Below are 21,714 nucleotides of genomic sequence, written 5' to 3'. Positions count from 1 at the left end.
ATTCTAGAATATCAGGATACTTGGAAAATTATAATTTAATCTGGCAGAGTTAGTATGACTTTGTGAAAGGGTCATTGTTTAATACAGTACAGTTTTTGAGGGAATAATACCGTTGATACAGGGTAGCCTGTAAATGTACTCTACTTGGATTTCCAGAAGGCATTTGATAAATTGCCACATCCGAGGTTGTTTCATAAGGCAAGATCATACCTTAATTCAAAATACCTCTGCTGTAGGGGCTAACATATTATCATGGATAAAGGATTGTTTAGCTAACAGGAAGCAAAGAATACGGATAAACGGGTAATTTCTCAGATTGACGAACTATAACAATGAATGCCATAGGGTTCAGTGTTGGGCCGCAACTGTTTAGAATCTATATCAATGACTTGGATAAAGACCATGGCAACTAAATTTGCTGATGCCACCAATGTCGATAATAGAGTAAGTTGTCAAGAGGAGACAGAATCTACATTGGGGTATACAGGTTAAGTGAGGGCAAGATTTGGCATATGGAATGTGGAAAAATGTGAATGTATCCCACTTTCACAGGAATAGAAAAGCAGCTGTTTATTTTTAAATGCGGATCGCAAAATCTGGTGGAGCGATTTTGCAATCCGCATTTAAAAATAAACAGCTGCTTTTCTATTCCTGTGAAAGTGGGATACATTCACATTTTTCCACATTCCATATGCCAAATCTTGCCCACTCACTTAACCTGTATCTTGTCCTGGTTCATTTATCACAAATGTTAATATGCAGGACACCAAATGATAGGGAGGCAAATACAACGGTGGCATTCCTTGCAAAGGGAATGGGATACTGAAGCAGTGAATTTTTACTGTAGCTATGCAGGTCCTTCGGCCATATCTGGAATACTGTGTCGAATTCTAATCTCCTTGTTTGAAGAAATAAACAATTGAAATACAAGAATTCAGAGAAAGTTCCCTTGATTCAATTCTGTGTTGAGGAATCTGTTGTAAAAAAAGGTTCAACATGTTGGGCCGATACCCGTTGAATTCAGAACAATGAGAGGTGATCTTATTGAAACATAAGGACTGGGATTATCCGACCGTTGGTATTTTCTTTTCCCGCTGGTAGTGCACCCCCGCCCACCAGTTTCCTGGTGGCATGGAGTGGCTTCAGTGGGAAATTCCATTGACAAGTGGCAGGAAGGCAGAATCCCACGGCAAGTGAATGGCATTCCACGGGAAAACATGCGGCTGAGGGACAGAGAATGTCGCTCAAGATCTTCAGGGGACTTGATAGTATAGATACCAGGATGATGTTTCCACTTGTCAAGGAATCTGCAGCTAGGGAACGTGATTTAAGAGGTCTTCCTTTTGAGGCAGAGATTGAATTATTTTTCTCTGCGGTTCATCGAAATGTGGAATTCTCTATTCCGGAAAGCAGTGGAGGCAGGGTTATTGAACTTATTTAAGACAGTTACATTTTACAGAGTCAAACGTTAAGGAGAGAAGGCTAGAATGTGGAGTTGAGACTGTTACCAGACCAGTCATGATCTCATTGAATGGCAGAGAAGGTTGGAGGGCTGAATGTCTTATTCCTGTCCCTAAGACCTATACTACAAAATATAATGAGATGCCGATAGTCGCGGACAAGCCAGTGTTAACCATCAGAATGAAAATATAGGCCCGGATCATCTGGTCTCCATATTGGATCTGACATACAATACATGAAGCGTTTCAGTACCCTGAGGATTTTCAATGCACTGACCGGCATGGGAGCTGAACCTCTGACGAGCAATTCCCTGCTCCCCAGGACACTGTCCGACTGTCTTCAACACCTTGAGTTAGAGTCAGAGACCAGTAAAAGTTCCAATTTATTTAGCTGAATAGTTACCCCAGAAATGTTCAATGTAAAAGTCTTATTCTAAATCCTGACCACACACAATCAATCACGCTGACCAAAGCCTGACAGCCTCTTCAACCTCCTGACTGCCCAACAATCCCATCCTAACCATGCTTACCCTTGCCACTCCTGTTCAGACCTGACTGCCACTCACTAGCCAACCAACACCTTGACCAACCTGTCTAGTCTTCGCAATATATCCCTCCCAACCACGCTACCCAACTGTCACTCACGACAATGCTACCCAACTGCTACCATACCCACATGCCTTACTGACAGTAGCCCCCCCCCCCCCCCAACCACCACCATCACATACTCATTCATCTACTCACCCATTCACGCTGGACATTTAAACTTCCCATATGGCAGCTTGCGTCAGAGAAAGCTGTCTGTGCATGGATTCTGTGCTGAACATGTTCTTCTGGCTGCTGCCTTGGTGGTCTGATCCTCTGAAACATAACCAGGGAAGTGCAGGAAATTTTCCAAATGAACAGGGTGCGATGCAGCAGTTTTGACACTGATCCAAAGGTTTGTGCTATAACCTTCATTTAAAGCTCCATGCTCCTCGCTCCAGGAGCGAGGCAAAGCTCTTGCTGATCTGAGTGCCCATGTACAGAAACGGGATGACCACAACAAAGACTTTTATGAGGCCAAAGGAAGTCTTGACGGGCCTGGGTAAAATGGCTCCTGATTTCGTCACCATCAGCCTTCTGGAAGAGCGCAGCTGAGTGTCCGCTTTTGCCCGCGGATTCAGGAGGCAGCACGGTAGCATGGTGGTTAGCATAAATGCTTCACAGCTCCAGGGTCCCAGGTTCGATTCCCGGCTGGGTCACTGTCTGTGTGGAGTCTGCACGTCCTCCCCGTGTTGCGTGGGTTTCCTCCGGGTGCTCCGGTTTCCTCCCACAGTCCAAAGATGTGCGGGTTAGGTGGATTGGCTATGCTAAATTGCCCTTGGTGTCCAAAAAATAAGGTTGGGGGGGGGGTTGTTGGGTTACTGGTATAGGGTGGATACGTTGACTTGAGTAGGGTGATCATTGGTCGGCACAACATCGAGGGCCGAAGGGCCTGTTCTGTGCTGTACTGTTCTATGTTCTATGTTCACGACATATTAGAAACTGGTGAGGATGTCAAACTATTTTCGGAAGTTAATTCCCAAGCATGGCTTCCATTAACTGAGTTTAATTTCTACATAAAACTACTTAAACTGAATTGAATCTTGCACTATTTTACTGATGATTTAAGTGTTATTGAGAAGTTATTATTCATTCGATATTACTAACATGGAGAACCACTTTCTGTCTGTTCTAATTGAAGATGTTCAACAGAAGCACAAGAAGGCACTCCTGGCACAAACTGAAACACTGACAGTGAACACTATCCTAATAAAGGAGAAGGTTAAGATTTTCCAGCTGGTTGATCGATACGCGGAGCTAACGATCATTTCTACTGTTCGAGATCGGACACTTGTAGAACATGAACTGCTGGCAAGAGGCCGAGACCATGACGTGTTGAGAAAGAAACTTCTCCGGAGAGAACTGGAAAAAATCCGAACGGATCAGTTGTTCCAGAGCAGTTTTTCCTGGAGTAAATCAAAATCTGGGAGTTCAGCAGTAGTGAGTGGAGTCCCGGGAATTGGAAAAACAACAATGGTGCAAAAGATTGTTTATGACTGGGCCACTGGGAAAATATACCCACACTTTCAATTTGTTTTCAGCTTTAGATTGCGAGATTTTAACACTATGAACTGTAGAATAAATCTGAGTAATCTAATACTGGATCATTATCCTTACTTTGGGAATGTCCTGGGAGAGCTCTGGAAGAACCCAGAGGGATTGCTGTTTATATTCGACAGTTTGGATGAATTCAAGGACGGGATTGATTTTTACGACAATCGGACAAATGAACCTCAGTCCATGTGCACAGGTCCCGAATGCTGGTGTGAAGTGTCTGACATTGTGTACAGTTTAATACAGCACAAGCTGCTCCCAGGATGTTCAGTGCTCGTGACCAGCCGCCCCACTGCATTACATTTGTTGGAAAAGGCTGAGATCAGTGTCTGGGCAGAAATCCTCGGACTTGTTGGTGATGAACAGAAGGAATATTTCAACAAGTTTTTTGACGATCAGACAGTGGCAGCAGCTGTTTTCAATTATGTGGAGGAGAACGAGATCATGTACACCATGTGCTACAACCCTTCCTACTGCTGGATCCTCGGTCTGTCACTAGGTCCCTTCTTTACACAAACAGACAGGAAACAGCAGCAAGTTCCCAAGACCATCACCCAACTATATTCCTACTATATTTACAACATTCTGAAAAACCATGGCCGAGAGATTGAAAGCCCCCGTGATGTGTTACTGCAGCTTGGTGAGATGGCCTTCACAGGAGTCTCCGAGAAGAAGATTGTGTTTGGAAATGGAGATTTGATGAAGTACAATCTACAACCTTCCCAGTTCCTGTCTGGGTTCCTGATGGAACTTTTGGAGAGAGATGATTCCGCCCAGAGTGTGGTTTACACATTCCCACACCTCACCATCCAAGAGTTTGTAGCTGCACTCGCGCTATTTCTGAGTCCAGATCCTGGGGAAATCCGGAAACTCCTCAATGAAGCCCAGAGCAAGGAAGATGGGCGATTTGAGATACTTTTCCGTTTTATTTTTGATCTCTCCTCCCCACAGGCAGCTTGGCCCCTGGAGGAGTTTCTGGGTCCGTTTCTTGATCAAACAACCTGCCAAGTGATTGGCTGGATGAAGGAGAAAATTGAAGGACAGATTGAAAACGCAGCAAGTGAAACTGGTAAAAGGGACCTCCTGAACATATTCCACTATCTGTTTGAGTCTCAGAATAAAGCACTGGCTCAGGCCACAGTGGGATCTGTGAAACGACTTGCATTCCGTCGATTGAAACTGACCCCAATTGACTGTGCAATCCTGTCTCATGTCATTGGACTCTGTGATGCAATAAAACACCTTGATTTACACTATTGTTACATCCAATGTGAAGGACTCCAATGGCTGGGACCTGTTCTGCATAAATGTCATGATTTGAGGTAATTGTTTCATCCCATCACTTGCACTTCTTGCTTTGTTGAGAAACCATTTACTCTGTTAAAGGGAAAACAGTATACCTTCCAGTTCAAGCAGAGAGGACGAATCAAAAAAACTTCACGAAGTAATAGGACGAGTTTAAAATTCCAGGGTGGAAAATAAGATTATGCCTTTTCTGACAAGTTATTTGTTTACTTCGGGCGCGATCCGCTCTCGCTCGAGTTCAGTGCGGCCGGTGAATGCTGGGAGAGGTGTCTCACCGTTTCACGGCAGTCTCCACACCTCGCAGGATCGTCCCAAGTCCCATGAGGTGTCCGAGTCAGAAACGCGACCGCAAGGGGCGTGGCCAAGTGGAGCGAGCTATTTCAGTTTTAAACCGACTTGACTTCAGCGAACATACCCGCGATTCACCGGCCTTGCGGGACCCACCGGCCTTCCCAGTGAGGCGGCAGCCAGGCGCCGTTCAGCACTGAGCCACACAAAAGTGGACCAGGCGGAACAACACCCGGCAGGTCTCCTGGGCTATTGGAGGGCCCTGGGTGGTCAGGGTCAGTGCAGGGTGGACCCCTGGCCATCCACCTGGAATACGGGCACCTTGGCACTGCCAATCTAACACCTTGGCAGTACCACCCTGGCACTGCCAAGGTGGCAAGAGCACTGCCAGGGTGCCAAGGTTGCAATGCACGGGTCCAGGCCCAAGGGGGCCTTGCCCATGAAAGGAGGGTGGAGAGGGTTTTGAAGGGTGGGCATGTGTAGAGCAGGTAAGTAGGGGCCTCTGGGAGATTGGGATAGGGGGAATGATGGGCCTGTCAGTGGGTATGGAGGGGCCTGAAAAGGGGAGTCCCCCAGGGACCCCATAGCAGGATGTCCTCATTTTGCACGGGAGGGGGGGGTGGTAATGCCCATGTATGTAGGGTGGTGACATTGCCCGTGGTTGGGGGCGTGGGGGCCCCACAAGCTCACCTGAGGGATCGGAACACCCTATCAAAATGGCAGCCCAATCTTTGAGTTCAGCTCCCTAGTGCTAAAAAAGAAATTCAAGTGTGGACTAAACCGGTGAGAAATTCCCCAGGGCCCAAAAAGTGAGTGGGAAAGTAGCCTGCAGAGCCGATGGGAATCTCCTTGGAAAAACCCACCGTAAATGAACTTTTTGGGAGAATTGCACCCCCAGAGGTGACATGGAGGCTTTGACCATGGAATTAAGATGAAAAGAAACAATGATATCTATTTACAAGAACCAAATTTTGATACTCTAAACATATTAAACAATGACATTGAAAATAAAAATAATATTTATATTAATATACTAATATATAATCCCAATGTTTAATACATCAGCCATGAACTGTAAAGATCACAGAGGAATACAGTTCCATATATTATCATAAACATTCAAATGGCTTCTGGTGAGGGAGGGTGAAAATTGAAGAAGAATATATTTTTCAGGTCTAATTATTTAAAATTGCCCCCAGTACTGTTCATTAAATGAGGAAACCTGCTGCTGTTATGAAAGGTTCAAACTGCCCCGTTACCAGGATGCAGGCTCATACTGAACAACCAAGACAAATTTCCAAAAATCTGGATCTTGCACAGTTTTACTGGAGACTGTCCACCGTCAGTGATTTACAACAGGCTTTTCCAATAGTCTATCCCTAATATGAGGATCTGCCTGAAGCAGGAAACTCCCATAAATTCTCAAAATTTAACATAAGTTGCGCCTGCAGTAAATATATTCCCTGTTTAATGGGGAATAAATGGAGAAATGCTGCGTTCCCTAGAAACTAGGAGACAGCAATGTTTCCGCTTTGTAACAGGACAGAATAAACTTTTCTTGCATAAAATCCAGGGGTTGAATTTTACAGCAACAGTTCTCACCATTTCACAACATAACTCATCCTGAGGTAACTCTCAGTCTAATCAACCCATTTGAGTTTCACCAGGGCAGCGCAGCTCCTGGCCTCATTACAGCCTTAGTTTCAGCATGGACAAAAGAGATGAATGCCAGAGGTGAGAGTGACTGCCCTTGACATCAAGGTAGCATTTGACCGAGTATGGCATCAAGGAGCCCAAACTAAACTGGAGTCATTGGGAAACAGGGATAAAACTCTCCTCTGGTTGGAGTTACCTGGCACAAAGAAAGATGGTTATGGTAGTTGGAGGTCAATAATCACAACCACAGGAGTTCCTCAAGGTAGTATCTAAGGCTGCTTAATCAATTACCTCCCTCCCATCTTTTAAGAAAAAAATTAATTTAGAGTACCAGATTATTTTTTTCCAATTAAGAAGCAATTTAGCCTGGCCAATCCATTTACCCTGCACATCTTTGGGTTGCGGGGTTCAGACACATGCAGACATGGGGAGAATGTGCAAACTCCACACGGACAGTGACAGCCTGGAATCGAACCCGAATCCTCGCGGGTGTGAGGTAGCAGTGCTAACCACTGTGCCGGTGTGCCGCCCAAACCTTCCTCAATGACAGAAGACATTTGCTTTCCCCACAGTCACTGGATTCTCCCAAGTGCAGGGCATCATCTATGGTACCCATTAAGGCACCCAATGACTGGCTAGTGAGACCAAACAACAGGAAGGGCTTCCACTCTCTCAGTATCCAACTGGTCTGTGACCATAATAGTAACTTCCCCCATCATGTGCGAACACTCATGGCAGCTGCCATGAAACATTTAACCTTGAAAGTGTGTGTCTTAGTGGGCAACATATATTCCTGGAAGTAATGTTACTGTTGGAGCCACAGAAAGAGGTACAATGGTAAATGCCACCTGGGCATTGAACAGGCCATCGGACTTCTGAATATATGATTCTAGTGCATGGGTCAGTTCACTATTGACCTCCAATCCCCTGTTGCAAGAATCCCTGTCATTACAAACAGTCGACTGCACTCTCCATAACGTGGCTCTCCACGGAGACAACTCTTGGGGGCAATGAGGCACTGGGAGGAACAGTTCATCAGCAGAAGCCTGTGAAAGAGGAGGAAGAGGCGGCAAAGGGAAATGATGCTGAACAAAGTGGAGCCCCTGCGGCACATTGGGGTGGCCTCCTCCTGCTGCCCTCAGGGAAGATGAGCCATCTCTTCTCCCTCATGCCTCCAATTTAGCATCAATGTAGTGAGGGGATTGTCCTACCCTAGATTCCAGGCCTCTGGCTTCCATGTGACACCTTAATTTCCTCTACTGCTGTGGCGGCCTTGACACAAATCACAGTTTTCTCCCTCAGGACAGCCAGCAGCCTCAATGATGGCTGCCAGGCTGGTCTAAATGATTCCTGACCCACCTGAATTCCGACTTCCACTGGCTCTAAGTGAACAGGAAATCTGTCTCCATAACAATTAATGGCATCCCTACATGTAAAATCAGTTTCCCACTGTTGGATTTCGGACCTGAAAATAAACCCAACTCCTGTTTCTCACCTCCGTGGTGAAAATTCAGACTGTTTTAATGTGTTTCTCACTCTCTCTGTTTAGACTGGCTCGCAATAATCTGGGCGATTCAGGAATGAAACTGCTATCTGTGGCCTTGAGGAATCAGGACTGTAAAATACAGAAACTGGAGTAAGTACCAGACAGTATCATAACTGGATGTCTGACACTTATTTTTCTCAGAATCAGGAAAAGTTTTAACAACAACGCTTGCAGACATTATTATGAGTATCAGTAATTCTATTAATATTAAACAGTGGGGGTGAAAATGGACATGGACATGCTAATCAGGAAAATTGCATTTCTGCTGGTTATAGAAACCCCTGATATTAAGGTCTATTGAAGTAGATCTGTATCACATTTGACCAATGCAGCACCTCCTCTTGCGCAACCTCATCCATGCGCAATTTCTCCACGACTATATTTTATCTCAATTTCCATGTCTCTCTTCCCTACTCTTCAGGCTGAATAATAACGCTCTCACAGTTTCTTGTGCCGAAGATCTTGCCTCTGCTCTCAGTATAAACCGGTCACTGATGTATCTGAACCTGGGATATAATAATCTCGGAGATTCAGGAATAAAACTACTGTCTACGGCGCTCAGAAATCCAGACTCTAAAATACAGGAGCTGAGGTAAGTACCAGATTGTGCTTATAATAACTGGATGGTTAGATCATAGAACTTACAGTGCAGAAGGAGGCCATTCGGCCCATTGAGTCTGCACCGGCTCCTGGAAAGAGCACCCTACCCAAGGTTAACACCTCCACCCTATCCCCATAACCCAGTAACCCTACACAACACTAAGGGCAATTTTGGACACTAAGGGGAATTTATCATGTCCAATCCACCTAACTTGCACATCTTTGGACTGTGGAAGGAAACCGGAGCACCCGGAGGAAACCCACGCACACACGGGGAGGATGTGCAGACTCCTCACAGACAGTGACCCAGCCGGAATCGAACCTGGGACCCAGGAGCTGTGAAGCGATTGTGCTATCCACAATGCTACCGTACTGCCCTGGTAAATTATTATCAGTATTAAGCACGACACATAATAATTACGATCATTATTAATGTTATTAATAAGCACTACAGATTTGCTTTGATTCCTTTCATAATATGACCTGGCTTTATTTCTCTTGATTACCAACCAACGTCTTATAAACCACTCTTCATTGGTCCTCGTACTTTCACCCCCAACAAGCATTGTCACTAATTTCAAACTGACTCCCGGCAGTTCCGGGAGCCTTCCAGCGTCCCGGATGGCTTCATCTGCAGAAAGTGCACCCAACTGGAGCTCCTCACAGACCGCATGGTTCGGTTGGAGCAGCAGTTGGATGTACTTAGGAGCATGCAAGTGGCGGAAAGCATCATAGATAGCAGTTATATAAATGTGGTCACACCCAAGGTGTAGGTAGAGAAATGGGTGACCACCAGAAAGGGCAGGCAGTCAGTGCAGGAATCCTCCATGGTTATCCCCCTCTCAAACAGATATACCCCTTTGGATACTCAGGGGGGAGGGGGGGGGGGCGGTTAGCCTATCAGGGGAAAACAGCAGCAGCCAGAGGCAGTGGCACCACGGCTGGCCCTGATGTTCAGAAGGGAGGGTCAAAGTGCAGAAGAGCAATAGTTATAGGGGACTCTGTAGTCAGGGGCACAGGTAGGTGCTTCTGTGGACGTGAAAGAGACTACAGGATGGTATGTTGCCTCCCTGGTGCCAGGGTCCAGGATGTCTCCGAACGGGTAGCGGGCATCCTGAAGGCGGAGGGCCAACAGGCAGAGGTTGTTGTACATATTGGTACTAACGACATAGGCAGGAAGGGACATGAGGTCCTGCAGCAGGAGTTCAGGGAGCTAGGCAGAAAGTTAAAAGACAGGACCTCTGGAGTTGTAATCTTGGGATTACTCCCTGTGCCACGTTTCAGTGAGGCAGAAATAGGAAGATAGAACAGCTAAACACGTGGCTAAACAGCAGGTGTAGGAGGGAGGGTTTCCGTTATCTGGACCACTGGGAGCTCTTCCGGGGCAGGTGTGACCTGTATAAGAAGGATGGGTTGCATCTAAACTGGAGAGGCATAAATATCCTGGCTGCGAGGTTTGCTAGTGTCTCACGGGAGGGTTTAAACTAGTATGGCAGGGGGGTGGGCACCGGAACAATAGGTCAGAAGGTGAAAGCATTGAGGGAGAACTAGGGAATTGGGCCAGTATGGCTCTGATGCAGAGAAGTCAGGGAGATGTTGCTGAACATAGTAGGTCTGGTGGCCTGAAGTGCATATGTTTTAATGCAAGAAGTATTACGGGTAAGGCAGATGAACTTAGAGGAGCGAAAGAGAAAATGCTGGAAAATCTCAGCAAGTCTGGCAGCATCTGTAGGGAGAGAAAAGAGCTAATGTTTCGAGTCCGATGACTCTTTGTGAAAGCTTTGACAAAGCTTTGCTCCCTCAATGCTTTGTCAAAACAAAGCTTTGAAAAAGAGCCACCAGACTCGAAACAATAGCTCTTTTCGCTCCCTACAGATGCTGCCAGACTTGCTGAGATTTTCCAGCATTTTCTCTTTTGTTTCAGATTCCAGCATCCACAGTAATTTGCTTTTCTCCAGATGAACTGAGGGCTTGGATTAGTACATGGAACTATGATGTTGCTATTACAGAGCCCTGGTTGAGGGAAGGGCAGGATTGGCAGCTAAACGTTCCAGGATTTAGATGTTTCAGACGGGATACAGGGGGAAGTAAAAGGGGTGGCGGAGTTGCGGTATTGGTTAGGGAGACTATCACAGCTGTAATACGGGAGTACACCTCAGAGGGCAGTGAGGCTATATGGGGAGCATTTCGGGAACAGAGACCACCATTCAGTAAGTTTTAAAGTGCCGGTGGACAAGGATAAGAGTGGTCCTCAGGTGAACGTGCTAAATTGGGGGAAGGCTAATTATCACAATATTAGGCAGTACCTGGATATTCTAGATTGGGGGCAGATATTTTGAGGGTAAATCAACATCTGACATGTGGGAGGCTTTCAAGTGTCAGTTGAAAGGAATTCAGGACCGGCATGTTCCTGTGAGGAAAAAGGATAAATACGACAAATTTCGGGAACCTTGGATAACGAGAGATATTGTGGGCCTCGTCAAAAAGAAAAAAGAGGCATTTGTCAGGGAAAGAAGGCTGGGAACAGACAAAGCCTGTATGGAACATAAGGAAAGTAGGAAGGAACTTACGCAAGGAGTCAGGAGGGCAAGAAGGTGTCACGAAAAGTCTTGGCAAATAGGGTGAAAGAAAATCCCAAGGCTTTTTACACATACATAAAAAGCAAGAGGGTAGCCAGGGAAAGGGTTGGCCCATGGAAGGATAGGCAAGGCAATCTATGTGTGGAGCCAGAGGAAATGGGCGAGGTACTAAATGAATACTTTGCATCAGTATTCACCAAAGAGAAGGAATTGATGGATGTTGAGTCTGGAGAAGTGTGTGTAGATAGCCTGGGTCACAAAAAGACAAGGTGTTGGGCGTCTTGAAAAATATTACGGTTGATAAGTCCCCAGGGCCTGATGCGATCTACCCCAGAATACTGAAGAAGGCTAGAGAGGAAATTGCTGAGGCCTTGACAGAAATTTTTGGATCCTCACTGTCTTCAGGTGATGTCTCGGAGGACTGGAGAATAGCCAGTGTTGTTCTTTTGTTTAAGAAGGGTAGCAAGGATAATCCAGGGAACTACAGGCCGGTGAGCCTTACATCAGTGGTAGGGAAATTACTGGAGAGATTTCTTCAAGACAGGATCTACTCCCATTTGGAAGCAAATGGACATATTAGTGAGAGGCCTCATGATTTTGTGAAGGGGAGGTCGTGTCTCACTAACTTGATAGAGTTTTTCAAAGAGGTCACAAAGATGATTGATGCTGGTAGGGCAGTGGATGTTGTCTATATGGACTTCAGTAAGGCCTTTGACAAGGTCCCTCATGGTAGACTGGTACAAAAGGTGAAGTCACACGGGATCAGGGGTGAGCTGGCAAGGTGGATACAGAACTGGCTAGGTCATAGAAGGCAGAGAGTAGGAATGGAAGGGTGCTTTTCTAATTGGAGGGCTGTGACTAGTAGTGTTCCGCAGGAATCAGCGCTGGGACCTTTGCTGTTCGTAGTATATATAAATGATTTGGAGGAAAATGTAACTGGTCTGATTAGTAAGTTTGCAGACGACACAAAGGTTGGTGGAATTGCGGGTAGCGATGAGGACTGTCAGAGGATACAGCAGGATTTAGATCATTTGGAGACTTGGGCGGAGAGGTGGTAGATGGTGTTTAATCCGGAAAAATGTGAGGTAATGCATTTTGGAAGGTCTAATGCAGGTAGGGATTATACAGTGAATGGTAGAACCCTCAAGAGTATTGAAAGTCAGAGAGATCTAGGTGTACAGGTCCACAGGTCACTGAAAGGGGCAACACAGGTGGAGAAGGTAGTCAAGAAGGCATACGGCATGCTTCCTTCATTGGCTGGGGCATTGAGAATAAGAATTGGCAAGTCATGTTGCAGCTGTATAGAACCTTAGTTAGGTCACACTTGGAGTATAGTGTTCAATTCTGGTCGCCACACTACCAGAAGGATGTGGAGGCTTTAGAGAGGGTGCAGAAGAGATTTACCAGGATGTTGCCTGGTATGGAGGGCATTAGCTATGAGGAGCAGTTGAATAAACTTGGTTTGTTCTCACTGGAACGACGGAGATTGAGGGGCATAGAGGTCTACAAAATTATGAGGGGCATAGACAGAGTGGATAGTCAGAGGCTTTTCCCCAGGGTAGAGGGGTCAATTACTGCGGGGCATAGGTTTAAGGTACGAGGGGCAAGGTTTCGAGGAGATGTACGAGGCAAGTTTTTTTTACACAGAGGGTAGTGGGTGCCTGGAACTCGCTGCCGGAGGAGGTGGTGGAAGCAGGGACGATAGTGACATTTAAGGGGCATCTTGACAAATACATGAATAGGATGGGAATAGAGGGATACGGACACACAAAGTGGAGAAGATTTTAGTTTATTCGTGCAGCACAGGCTTGGAGGGCCGAAGGGCTTGTTCCTGTTCTGTACTTTTCCTTGTTCTTTGTTCTGTGACATGAAAATTGGTAGTGTGGTAAATAACAAGGAAGAAAGCCTTAGATTGCAGGATGATGTAGATGGATTGATCAGATGGGCAGAACAGTGGCAAAAGCAACCCTGAAAAGTGTGAGATGATGCATTTTGGGAGGGCTAACATTGTAAGGGAATACACAATCAATGGTAGAACACTAGGAAGTACAGAGGACCAGAGGAACCGTGGGTGCCTGTCCAAAGGTCCTTGAAGGTAGCAGGACAGGCCAGTAAGGTGGTTAAGAAGGCCACAGGTATTATCGTCGCATTGTAGGAAAGATGTGATTGTACTCGAAAGGGTGCAGAGGTGATTCACCAGGAAGTTCCCTGAGCTGGAGCATTTGAGCTATGATGAGAGGCCGGATCGGCTGGGGTTGTTTTCTTGACAGCCCAGGAGACTGAGGGGGAACCTGATTGAGGTGTGGTAAATTATGAGGAGCAGAGATCGGGTAAATATGAAGAAATTTTACCCTTAGCAGAGGGGTCAATAACTCAAGGCCATAGATTTAATATGGGGCAGGAGATTTAGAAGGGATTTGAGGAAAATCTTTTTCACCCAGAGGATGGTGGGAATCTGGAACTCTGCCTGAAAGGGTGATAGAGGTGGGAACCCGTATAACATTTTAAGAAGCATTTAAATGAACACTTGAAACACCATTGGGTGCAAGGCTACGGACCAAGTACTGGAAAATGGGATTAAAATAGATTGGTGTTTGATGGCTGGTACAGGACTGATGCCTTCATTTTAAAGGGATTGGAGTATAAAAATAAAACTTACTAAAACTAGACAGAGCGCTAGTTAAACCACATCTGAATACTTTGAACAGTTTGGTTCCCTTATTTAAAAGAAAATAGACTGGCATTGGCGGCAGTGCAGAGAAGGTTCAATAAGTTGATTTTCTTCTGAGGAGAGGTTAAGTAGATTGAGACTGCATTCTTTGATGTTTAGAAACGTGAGAGGCAACCTTATTGAGACATACAGGACCTTCAAGGGCATTGGTAAGGTCGATGTTGAGGGATTGTTTTCCCTTGTGGGGTCTCTCCAAAAAGTGCATCCACAGAATAAGACCAAAATTAGGAGGAATTTATTTTCTCAGAAGATAGTAAATCTGTAGAATATTTTTGCTGCAGAGGACTGCAGAGGATGGGTTTTTAGGGTTCGTAGAAACATAGAATTTACAGTGCAAAAGGAGGCCATTCAGCCCATCGAGTCTGCATCAGCCCTTGGAAAGAGCACCCTACCTCCACCCTATCCCCAAAACCCATGAACCCCACCTAACCTTTTTTTTTTGGACACCAAGGGCAATTTAGCATTGCCAATCCACTTAACCTGCACATCTTTGGACTGTGGGAGGAAACCGGAGCACCCGGAGGAAACCCACGCAGACACGGGGAGAAAGTGCAAACTCCGCACAGACAGTGACCCGAACCTGGGACCCTGTAGCTGAGATAGACAGCTTTTTAATCAATAACGGAATCAGCGTTATGGGGACAAGGCAGGAAAGTGGAGGTGACGTTTATCTTTTCAGATTGGTCATATTCTCATTAGAGCAGACTGGATGGTTCGAATGGCCTTCTCCTGTTCCTTATGACTAACTCCAAACCAAAATGTCCAAATTATTGTCACGTTCCCTGATATGTCACTGTGTCCAAAATTCAGATCCCAGCTCATCAGCTATAAGCCAAGTTATATCATTGAAATTTACAAAATTCTATAGGATGTGACTGGGTAGATATAGATCTGATTCCGTTCCTGGCGACTCTTGAACCAGGAGACTCAATCTCAGATTAAAGGACAAACCATTAAAACTGATATGAGGAGGAATTCCGTCACTCAGAGAGTGATGAATCTTTGGAATTCTCTAGTCCAGAAGGTTGTGGAATCTCGATCATTGACCTTGTTCAAGACCAAAATTAACAGATTTATGGATACTAATCATAGAATCTCTGCAGTGCAAAAGGAGGCCATTCAGCCCATCAAATCTGCTCTGACCATCTGAAAGAGCTTCCAACCCAGACTCATCCCTCTGCTCTGTTCCCGTTACTCCACCTAACCTTTGGACACTAAGGGGCAATTTACTATGGCCAATCCACCTAACCTGCACATCTTTTGGCCTGACATCAAGGGATATGTGAATAGTGTGGGAAAATGGTGCAAGTGGTAGTTGATAAACCCTCATCTAACTGAATGGTGGACCAAGCTTGATGGATCAAATGGCATGCTTCTGCATGTTCCATGAGCTGCAGTCACAAAGGGAACAGGATCTCTGTACAAGCCAAGCAGCCTGGAGAACCATATCCAGGGAGGAATCAATGAATCAGGGAACAACCCTTGACCTGCCTTCTGCCACTTCAGGTCTTTGTTCAGTAACCAGGCTTGGCTGGTACTTTCTCGACTTGCTGCATTTGAAAGTACTACTCGCTACCATTGAAGGTGGTGCGAGCGCTGCCTGAACCTGGACTTTCCCTTCCATGCTGCCTGAGTGGACCGCTTCTCTGCCTGCCAGTCAGTCTTCAGGGATTTGTCCAGCTCTGACGATATCTTGTTTTTCACAGTAGCTTCATTGCAGTGTTAATATAACATATGACATTAATAAAGATTATTATTGTTGTAACTCTGGCTACCCTTCCCACACGCCCTTGACATCTACTTTCAATCCAGGTGTTGGAATTGCATGGCTTTCGATAAACTCTCAGCCATTACCATCTGGCAAAGCAATATCTTCATTCCTGAGCCACTGACTTTCCCATGTCCCTCTATCATGACTCATGGTGAGGACATGAGAATGTTATCTTGCACCATTATCCATTTTGTTATTTATTCACTCCTGCATTTTCATTTTGTTTTCTCTTTGCCTCCTCACCCTGTCCATTTCCCCTTCGCTTAAAATCTGACAATTCGCTGCTATTTCCCAGTTTTAATGAAATCTCAATGAATTGAAACATTAACTGTTTCTTTCTTCTCTGATGCTGCCTGATCTGCTATTTCCAGTACATTCTATTTATATTTTGGATTTACAGCATCTACAGTATTTTCCTTCTTTATTAATGGAAGTTGTCTTGCTTGAATGACACGCACTGTACATTTTTATTAGTGTTGATCGTGTTCTTGAAATCTCTGGGGATTTCACCCTGATTCCTGTTACTTCTCTCTCTCTCCAATCCCCAGTCTGAGCAATAACTCACTCACAGATTCTTGCGCCGAGGATCTGGTCTTCGCTCTCAGTACAAACCGGGCACTGACTGATCTGAACCTGGGTAATAATAACCTGGGGGATTTAGGAGTGAAACTGCTATCTGAGGCTCTGAGGAATCCGGACTGTAAAATACAGAAACTGGGGTAAGTACCAAGCTCTGAGATTATGTTTATAATAGCTAGATATCTAATAATATTTTAGCACTGTTAGGATATATAATCAATGAACATTGTCCATCATTATTAGTGTAAGTGATAATATCAACAATGAACTACATTAACTCCTGTTATTTACTCCTCTGATTTCCAGGCTATGGGATATCAGTCCCATGGAGTGTGCAGGGGAATAATATGATGATGCATTTTCTGAGGTCATACCCTCCTTCCGAAGCTGTCCCCCTGTCCTGCAACCCATAATTTGTGAAAGAGAGAAAATAATGATTCCAACATGTCCTTTAGCTACTCCGTGTGACCAGTGATGGATACACGGTCACTATGTTTTGTGGTCACCAGATGGTCTCTTGTGCACATTCACTCATCCACTCACTTTCACTCCACAACAAATCAATGATTTGCCGCCCTGTCTCCAGGTCTCCCAACTCCAGTGCTCCATATTCTGTGGACATAAGGATAGCAAGATCTGGATACTACCACCTTTTCTGTTCCCTGATTGTGTTCTTTCTTCTACAAATACTACATTTCAATTGTTCGTCACCATCCAAAACGTGCACTAGCTGGTGACAGCTTGACTGTCCAGCATAGCACTACAGAGATGCCTCCTGCATCTGACCAGGAGACAACTCTGACACGTCAGAACCCTCCATAGAGACTCTCATGTCCCTCACAGTCAAGGCTGCTATCTGGACATTGCCAGTGGCTGTGTGGGAATGAACTTTCTACCAATTTCACTGTCACCCTAATTCAGATAGAAGGCTGTAAGTTTATCATTGTGTGCTGCACTCACCTTGTCAGAACACATCAGGTTATTCATCCTATTGCCACGCTGAGACCACGTGCCCCATGCCTCCACTGGTCGTCGGCAATCTACATCCAGACTTGAGGTAACAAAACTTCCTTCTGTATCTGAGCAGCCTGGAGAAGCACCTCCAGGGAGGCATCAGTGAGAAACCATTATTCTACCTCTTGTCATTTCAGCCCTTTGTTCAGTAACCAGGTCTCCTTTGCTGGTCCCTCCAGAGTTACTGTCTTTGAAAGTACTACTGGCTGCCCGTAAAGAGTGGATGGCTAGCCTCACCTGCCAGCCAATTTCCTGACTCTGGAAATGTTACATTCATGCCTCTGCCTACTCTTCTCTCACTGCACTCAATTCCAATCCTGATCTTGAGACTACACAGTTTCTGGTAAAATCACAGCCATTATCTTCAGAGTCACAAACCAATTTTCAGAATAAGGACATGGAGATCCTGTGCTTTTGTCTTGCTCCAGTATCCCTTTTGTCATGTAATCACTCCTGCTCCTCCATTTTATTTTCTTTACCCTGCCCATCCCCAATTCCATGTTGCTTAAAATCTGTTAATTTGCTTCTTTTTCGTCGGTTCTAATGAAAGCTCATCAAACTGAAACTTACCTCTTTTCTCTCTTCACAGATACTGTCTGATCTGCTGAGTGTTCCCTGTATATTCTATTTATGGTTCAAATTTACAGCCTCAATAGTATATTTTCTTCCATATAATGGAAGTTTTTTTTTGCACGTCACACGCCATATATTATTATTGCTATTACTATTCTGAATAGAATATACCATTCTTAAAAACACTAAATTTACTCTAACTGCTATTATATTCCTCTCTCTCCGACCCCCAGACTCTATAATAATGCCCTCACAGATTTGTGTGCTCAGGATCTTGCCTCTGCTCTCAATACAAACCAGTCACTTCTTGATCTGAACCTGGATAATAATAAACTGGGAGATTCAGGAATGAAACTACTGTCTGCAGCTCTGAGGAATCCAGACTGTAAAATACAGATACTGGAGTAAGTATCTAGGCACTGAGATTGTGTTTATTAAGAAGTGGTTTGCTGCTATTGTAATTATCATCAGTGTCAGTGACGTTTTTGTTAACAAACATTGGAATTTACTTTTATTCTTGTTATTGCTCGCTTATTCCCAGTCTTGAAAAGAACGGCCTCACAGATTCTTGTACTGATGACCTTGCCTCCGCTCTCAGTACAAACCAGTCGCTGACTTTGCTGTACCTCCAATCAAACTCCTTCACAGACCATTCGATCTCTTCTCTCTGCCGCCTCATGCTGACTTGCAGGAATCTGGAGCAAATCGAGTGAGTATTTATATTACATTTTAGTATAATAAAATATGGATGGATCCAGTTACATTTGTGGCCGGTATTTGTCTGCAATTGTTATTGAAATTTTAACTCACGACTCCATGTTAATTACACTGTTGTTCAATCTGGTTTTTTTTAAACATGAAGTTTAAAGTATATTTCTTTTCAATATTTAATCTGTTTCAGGTTAAAGGGAAATTGGTTGAGTCCGGACGGAAAGAGACACCTGGAGTCACTTCGGCAATTCACACCTGGACTAAGAGTGATTGTGTGAACATTTCAATTGATAAACAGTGCTGCTCCCTTTCTATTACCATTTTTCCTGATTTACTGCCGTTCCCGTTTAACCTGCCGGGTTCCAGGTTGAAATCCTATTGGCCGTTTCCCAGCTTCCAGATCGATCTTAGCGAGGGTCATCTGCCATTGTGATGTCAGAGGCCCAGTAACAGACTCCGCCTCCCGGCCCCACCAGACTCCGCCTCCCGGTCCCACAGCGCTGCTTCTGCAGGAGATCCGGGGCTGAATGTTCCCCAATGGGGCACTGGGGAAATGTACAGACACGAAGGATCCAGGGTGGGGATCAGTCTGGGCTGCAGTGGGGCACTGACAATCAACATCTACTCAGTATTCCTGGATTTAGGATAAAGTATCCAGGATTCCTGCTCAGTATTAGTGAATCTGATTACAAAAGCAAGGAAATCATATTGGAGTTCCATAGAACCTTGGTGAGGCCACATCTGGAGTACTGTGTGCAGTTCTGGTCGCCACATTACAGGAAGGATGTGATTTCACTGGAACGGAGCAAAGTCTATTCACCAGGTTGTTGCCTGGGATGGAACATTTAAATTATGAAGAGAGGTTGGAAAGGCTTGGGTTGTTTTCGCTGGAGCAGAGAAGACAGCGATGCGACCTAATCAAGTTGTACAGGATTATGAGGGGCATAGACACGGTGGACAGCTGTTCCCCTTAGTTGAAGGGTAGGCTATGAGGGGACACAAGTTCAAGGTCAGGGACGGGAGGTTCAGGGGGTTTGGAGGAAAAATGTTTTTACCCAGAGGATGGTGACAGTCTGGAAATCACTGCCTGGGAGGGTGGTAGAGGTGGGTTGCCTCACCTCCTTTAAAAGGTACCTGGGTGAGCACTTGGCATATCTTAACATTCAAGGCAATGGACCAGGTGCTGGCAAATGGGATCAGGATTAGCAGATCAGGTGCCTTTTATGCAGTAGTACAGACTCGATGGGCCAAACGGCTTTTTCTGCACTTTTTTTCTGTGACTCTGCTGGGAAGTGAACCTGTGTGGGTTCGGGATGGGGACAGGGTCTGTTCAACTGGGATAGATCCTACCATCCAATAGGGACAAACACCCACTGCATGGAGTGACCCAGGGAGAGTACCCTGTTTGGGAGGTTTCAACAGATTGCGTAACTGGGGAATCATACTTCAAGCATCAATGCTTTTCTGTCTTCCCTAACAAAGAAAGCAATAATTGTTGAAACAATGTATTAAAATGCAGATTCTACACAATTGATATTACATCATCTATTGATATAGTTGTTACTTAAATACAGAAGGGTGTTTCTAAGCAGCTGGAATGATACACGGGATTGGAGTGCATCAAATAAACAAATTGACTTGGTAAATTCACCCACCCGTTCAAAGAGTAATGTTACAAAATAGATGTAGGTTTAAGCAGATTATATTTGTGTTGTGTTTGTTCTGAATATATTTATATTTCTTAAGTTTCCCTTTAATTTTTGACAGTTTTTATAAATCTGCACTTTTATTTTTTCATGCAATCACTTGTGGAGCAAATCATTATTTCCAGTCTTACAAAATAAACTAAAATATTGGGGTTACAGTGCAATATCAGAGCCACTGTTGAGCTCTGGTCTGGGATTGCAATGAAAGTTGAGCTGGGTTCTGGGTTCTTAAGTATAATTCCTTGTTTGGCTTGGGTTGATTGAATTAAAGACAGTGAATGTGTGTGGAACAATTGCATTCTTTCAGGTTTTGACATTTAAATAGGAAGTGATTGGAGATGGCTCAGTTGCAAAACAATTCCTGGGTGTGGAAGACATTAGTTGGGATGATTTAAAAAGGGAGGTAAAAGCAAACGTTTTGGGTTTGCCAGAGAAGCTGCAGTTAACCTTATCTAAAGGGATGAGCAAGCAGAGATAATACAAGCCTTCGCTCAATATTTACGTTTGCCAGAGACACAACCTGAATCATTAGAATTAGCGCGAATTCAATTGCAAATAGAAGTGAAGAATTGGAAATAGAAGCAAAGCAAAAGGAGGGATTGGTAATGGCCGAAGCAAAGGGAAAAGAGATTTTCAACGGCAGACAAAGCAAAAAATAAGGCTTTCGGTATTTTAAAACAAAACTTTATAGTAATACAATATTAAACTCTTTAACTTCACAACAGAACAGCTTAAACTCACCCCTTAATGCTACTACTTAATTCCCCATTAAACAACAAGAAAATAAACATACAGCTCTCAATCCAGTGCAAAAGTAGCATGGCATAAAGTGATACTTGCTTCACAATAGGTTTTGGCTACTGTTAGAACCCCTTCAGACCAGCTTACTATCTTCAAATAGCTGCTTCAACTGCCCCTTCCTGTTCTTCAGAAAAGACTGCTCCATTACTATCTTTTAAACTCTCCTCATCAGAAAGACAACTGCCTGTGGTCTCTGTGATAGCCAGATCAGACCTCTTCAGCTTTCTCAAAATCTCCGTCTGCATGTCCTAGCTC

General features: G+C 44.7%; 1 protein-coding gene across 8 annotated transcripts in view; it reads left to right on the top strand.

Annotated features, from left to right (window-relative positions):
• LOC119967818 (NACHT, LRR and PYD domains-containing protein 3-like) overlaps positions 1 to 19,989 on the top strand; it is a 117,800-nt gene extending 97,811 nt beyond the window's left edge. For all 8 annotated transcript variants that reach the window (XM_038800836.1, XM_038800832.1, XM_038800837.1 and 5 more), the window contains 7 exons: positions 3,187 to 4,921; positions 8,398 to 8,484; positions 8,816 to 8,986; positions 16,624 to 16,794; positions 18,475 to 18,645; positions 18,783 to 18,950; positions 19,143 to 19,989. In XM_038800836.1, coding sequence (XP_038656764.1) covers positions 3,187 to 4,921; positions 8,398 to 8,484; positions 8,816 to 8,986; positions 16,624 to 16,794; positions 18,475 to 18,645; positions 18,783 to 18,950; positions 19,143 to 19,230 — 2,591 coding nt within the window. In that variant the 3' untranslated portion in view covers positions 19,231 to 19,989. The remainder of the gene's footprint in view (positions 1 to 3,186; positions 4,922 to 8,397; positions 8,485 to 8,815; positions 8,987 to 16,623; positions 16,795 to 18,474; positions 18,646 to 18,782; positions 18,951 to 19,142) is intronic.
• Positions 19,990 to 21,714: the final 1,725 nt, after the last annotated feature.

This window comes from Scyliorhinus canicula, chromosome 6 (genome assembly GCF_902713615.1).
Source record: "Scyliorhinus canicula chromosome 6, sScyCan1.1, whole genome shotgun sequence".
Classification (NCBI taxonomy): domain Eukaryota; kingdom Metazoa; phylum Chordata; class Chondrichthyes; order Carcharhiniformes; family Scyliorhinidae; genus Scyliorhinus; species Scyliorhinus canicula.
The sequence above is the reverse complement of the archived record's forward strand: the minus strand, read 5'-3'. Positions and strand labels throughout refer to the sequence as shown.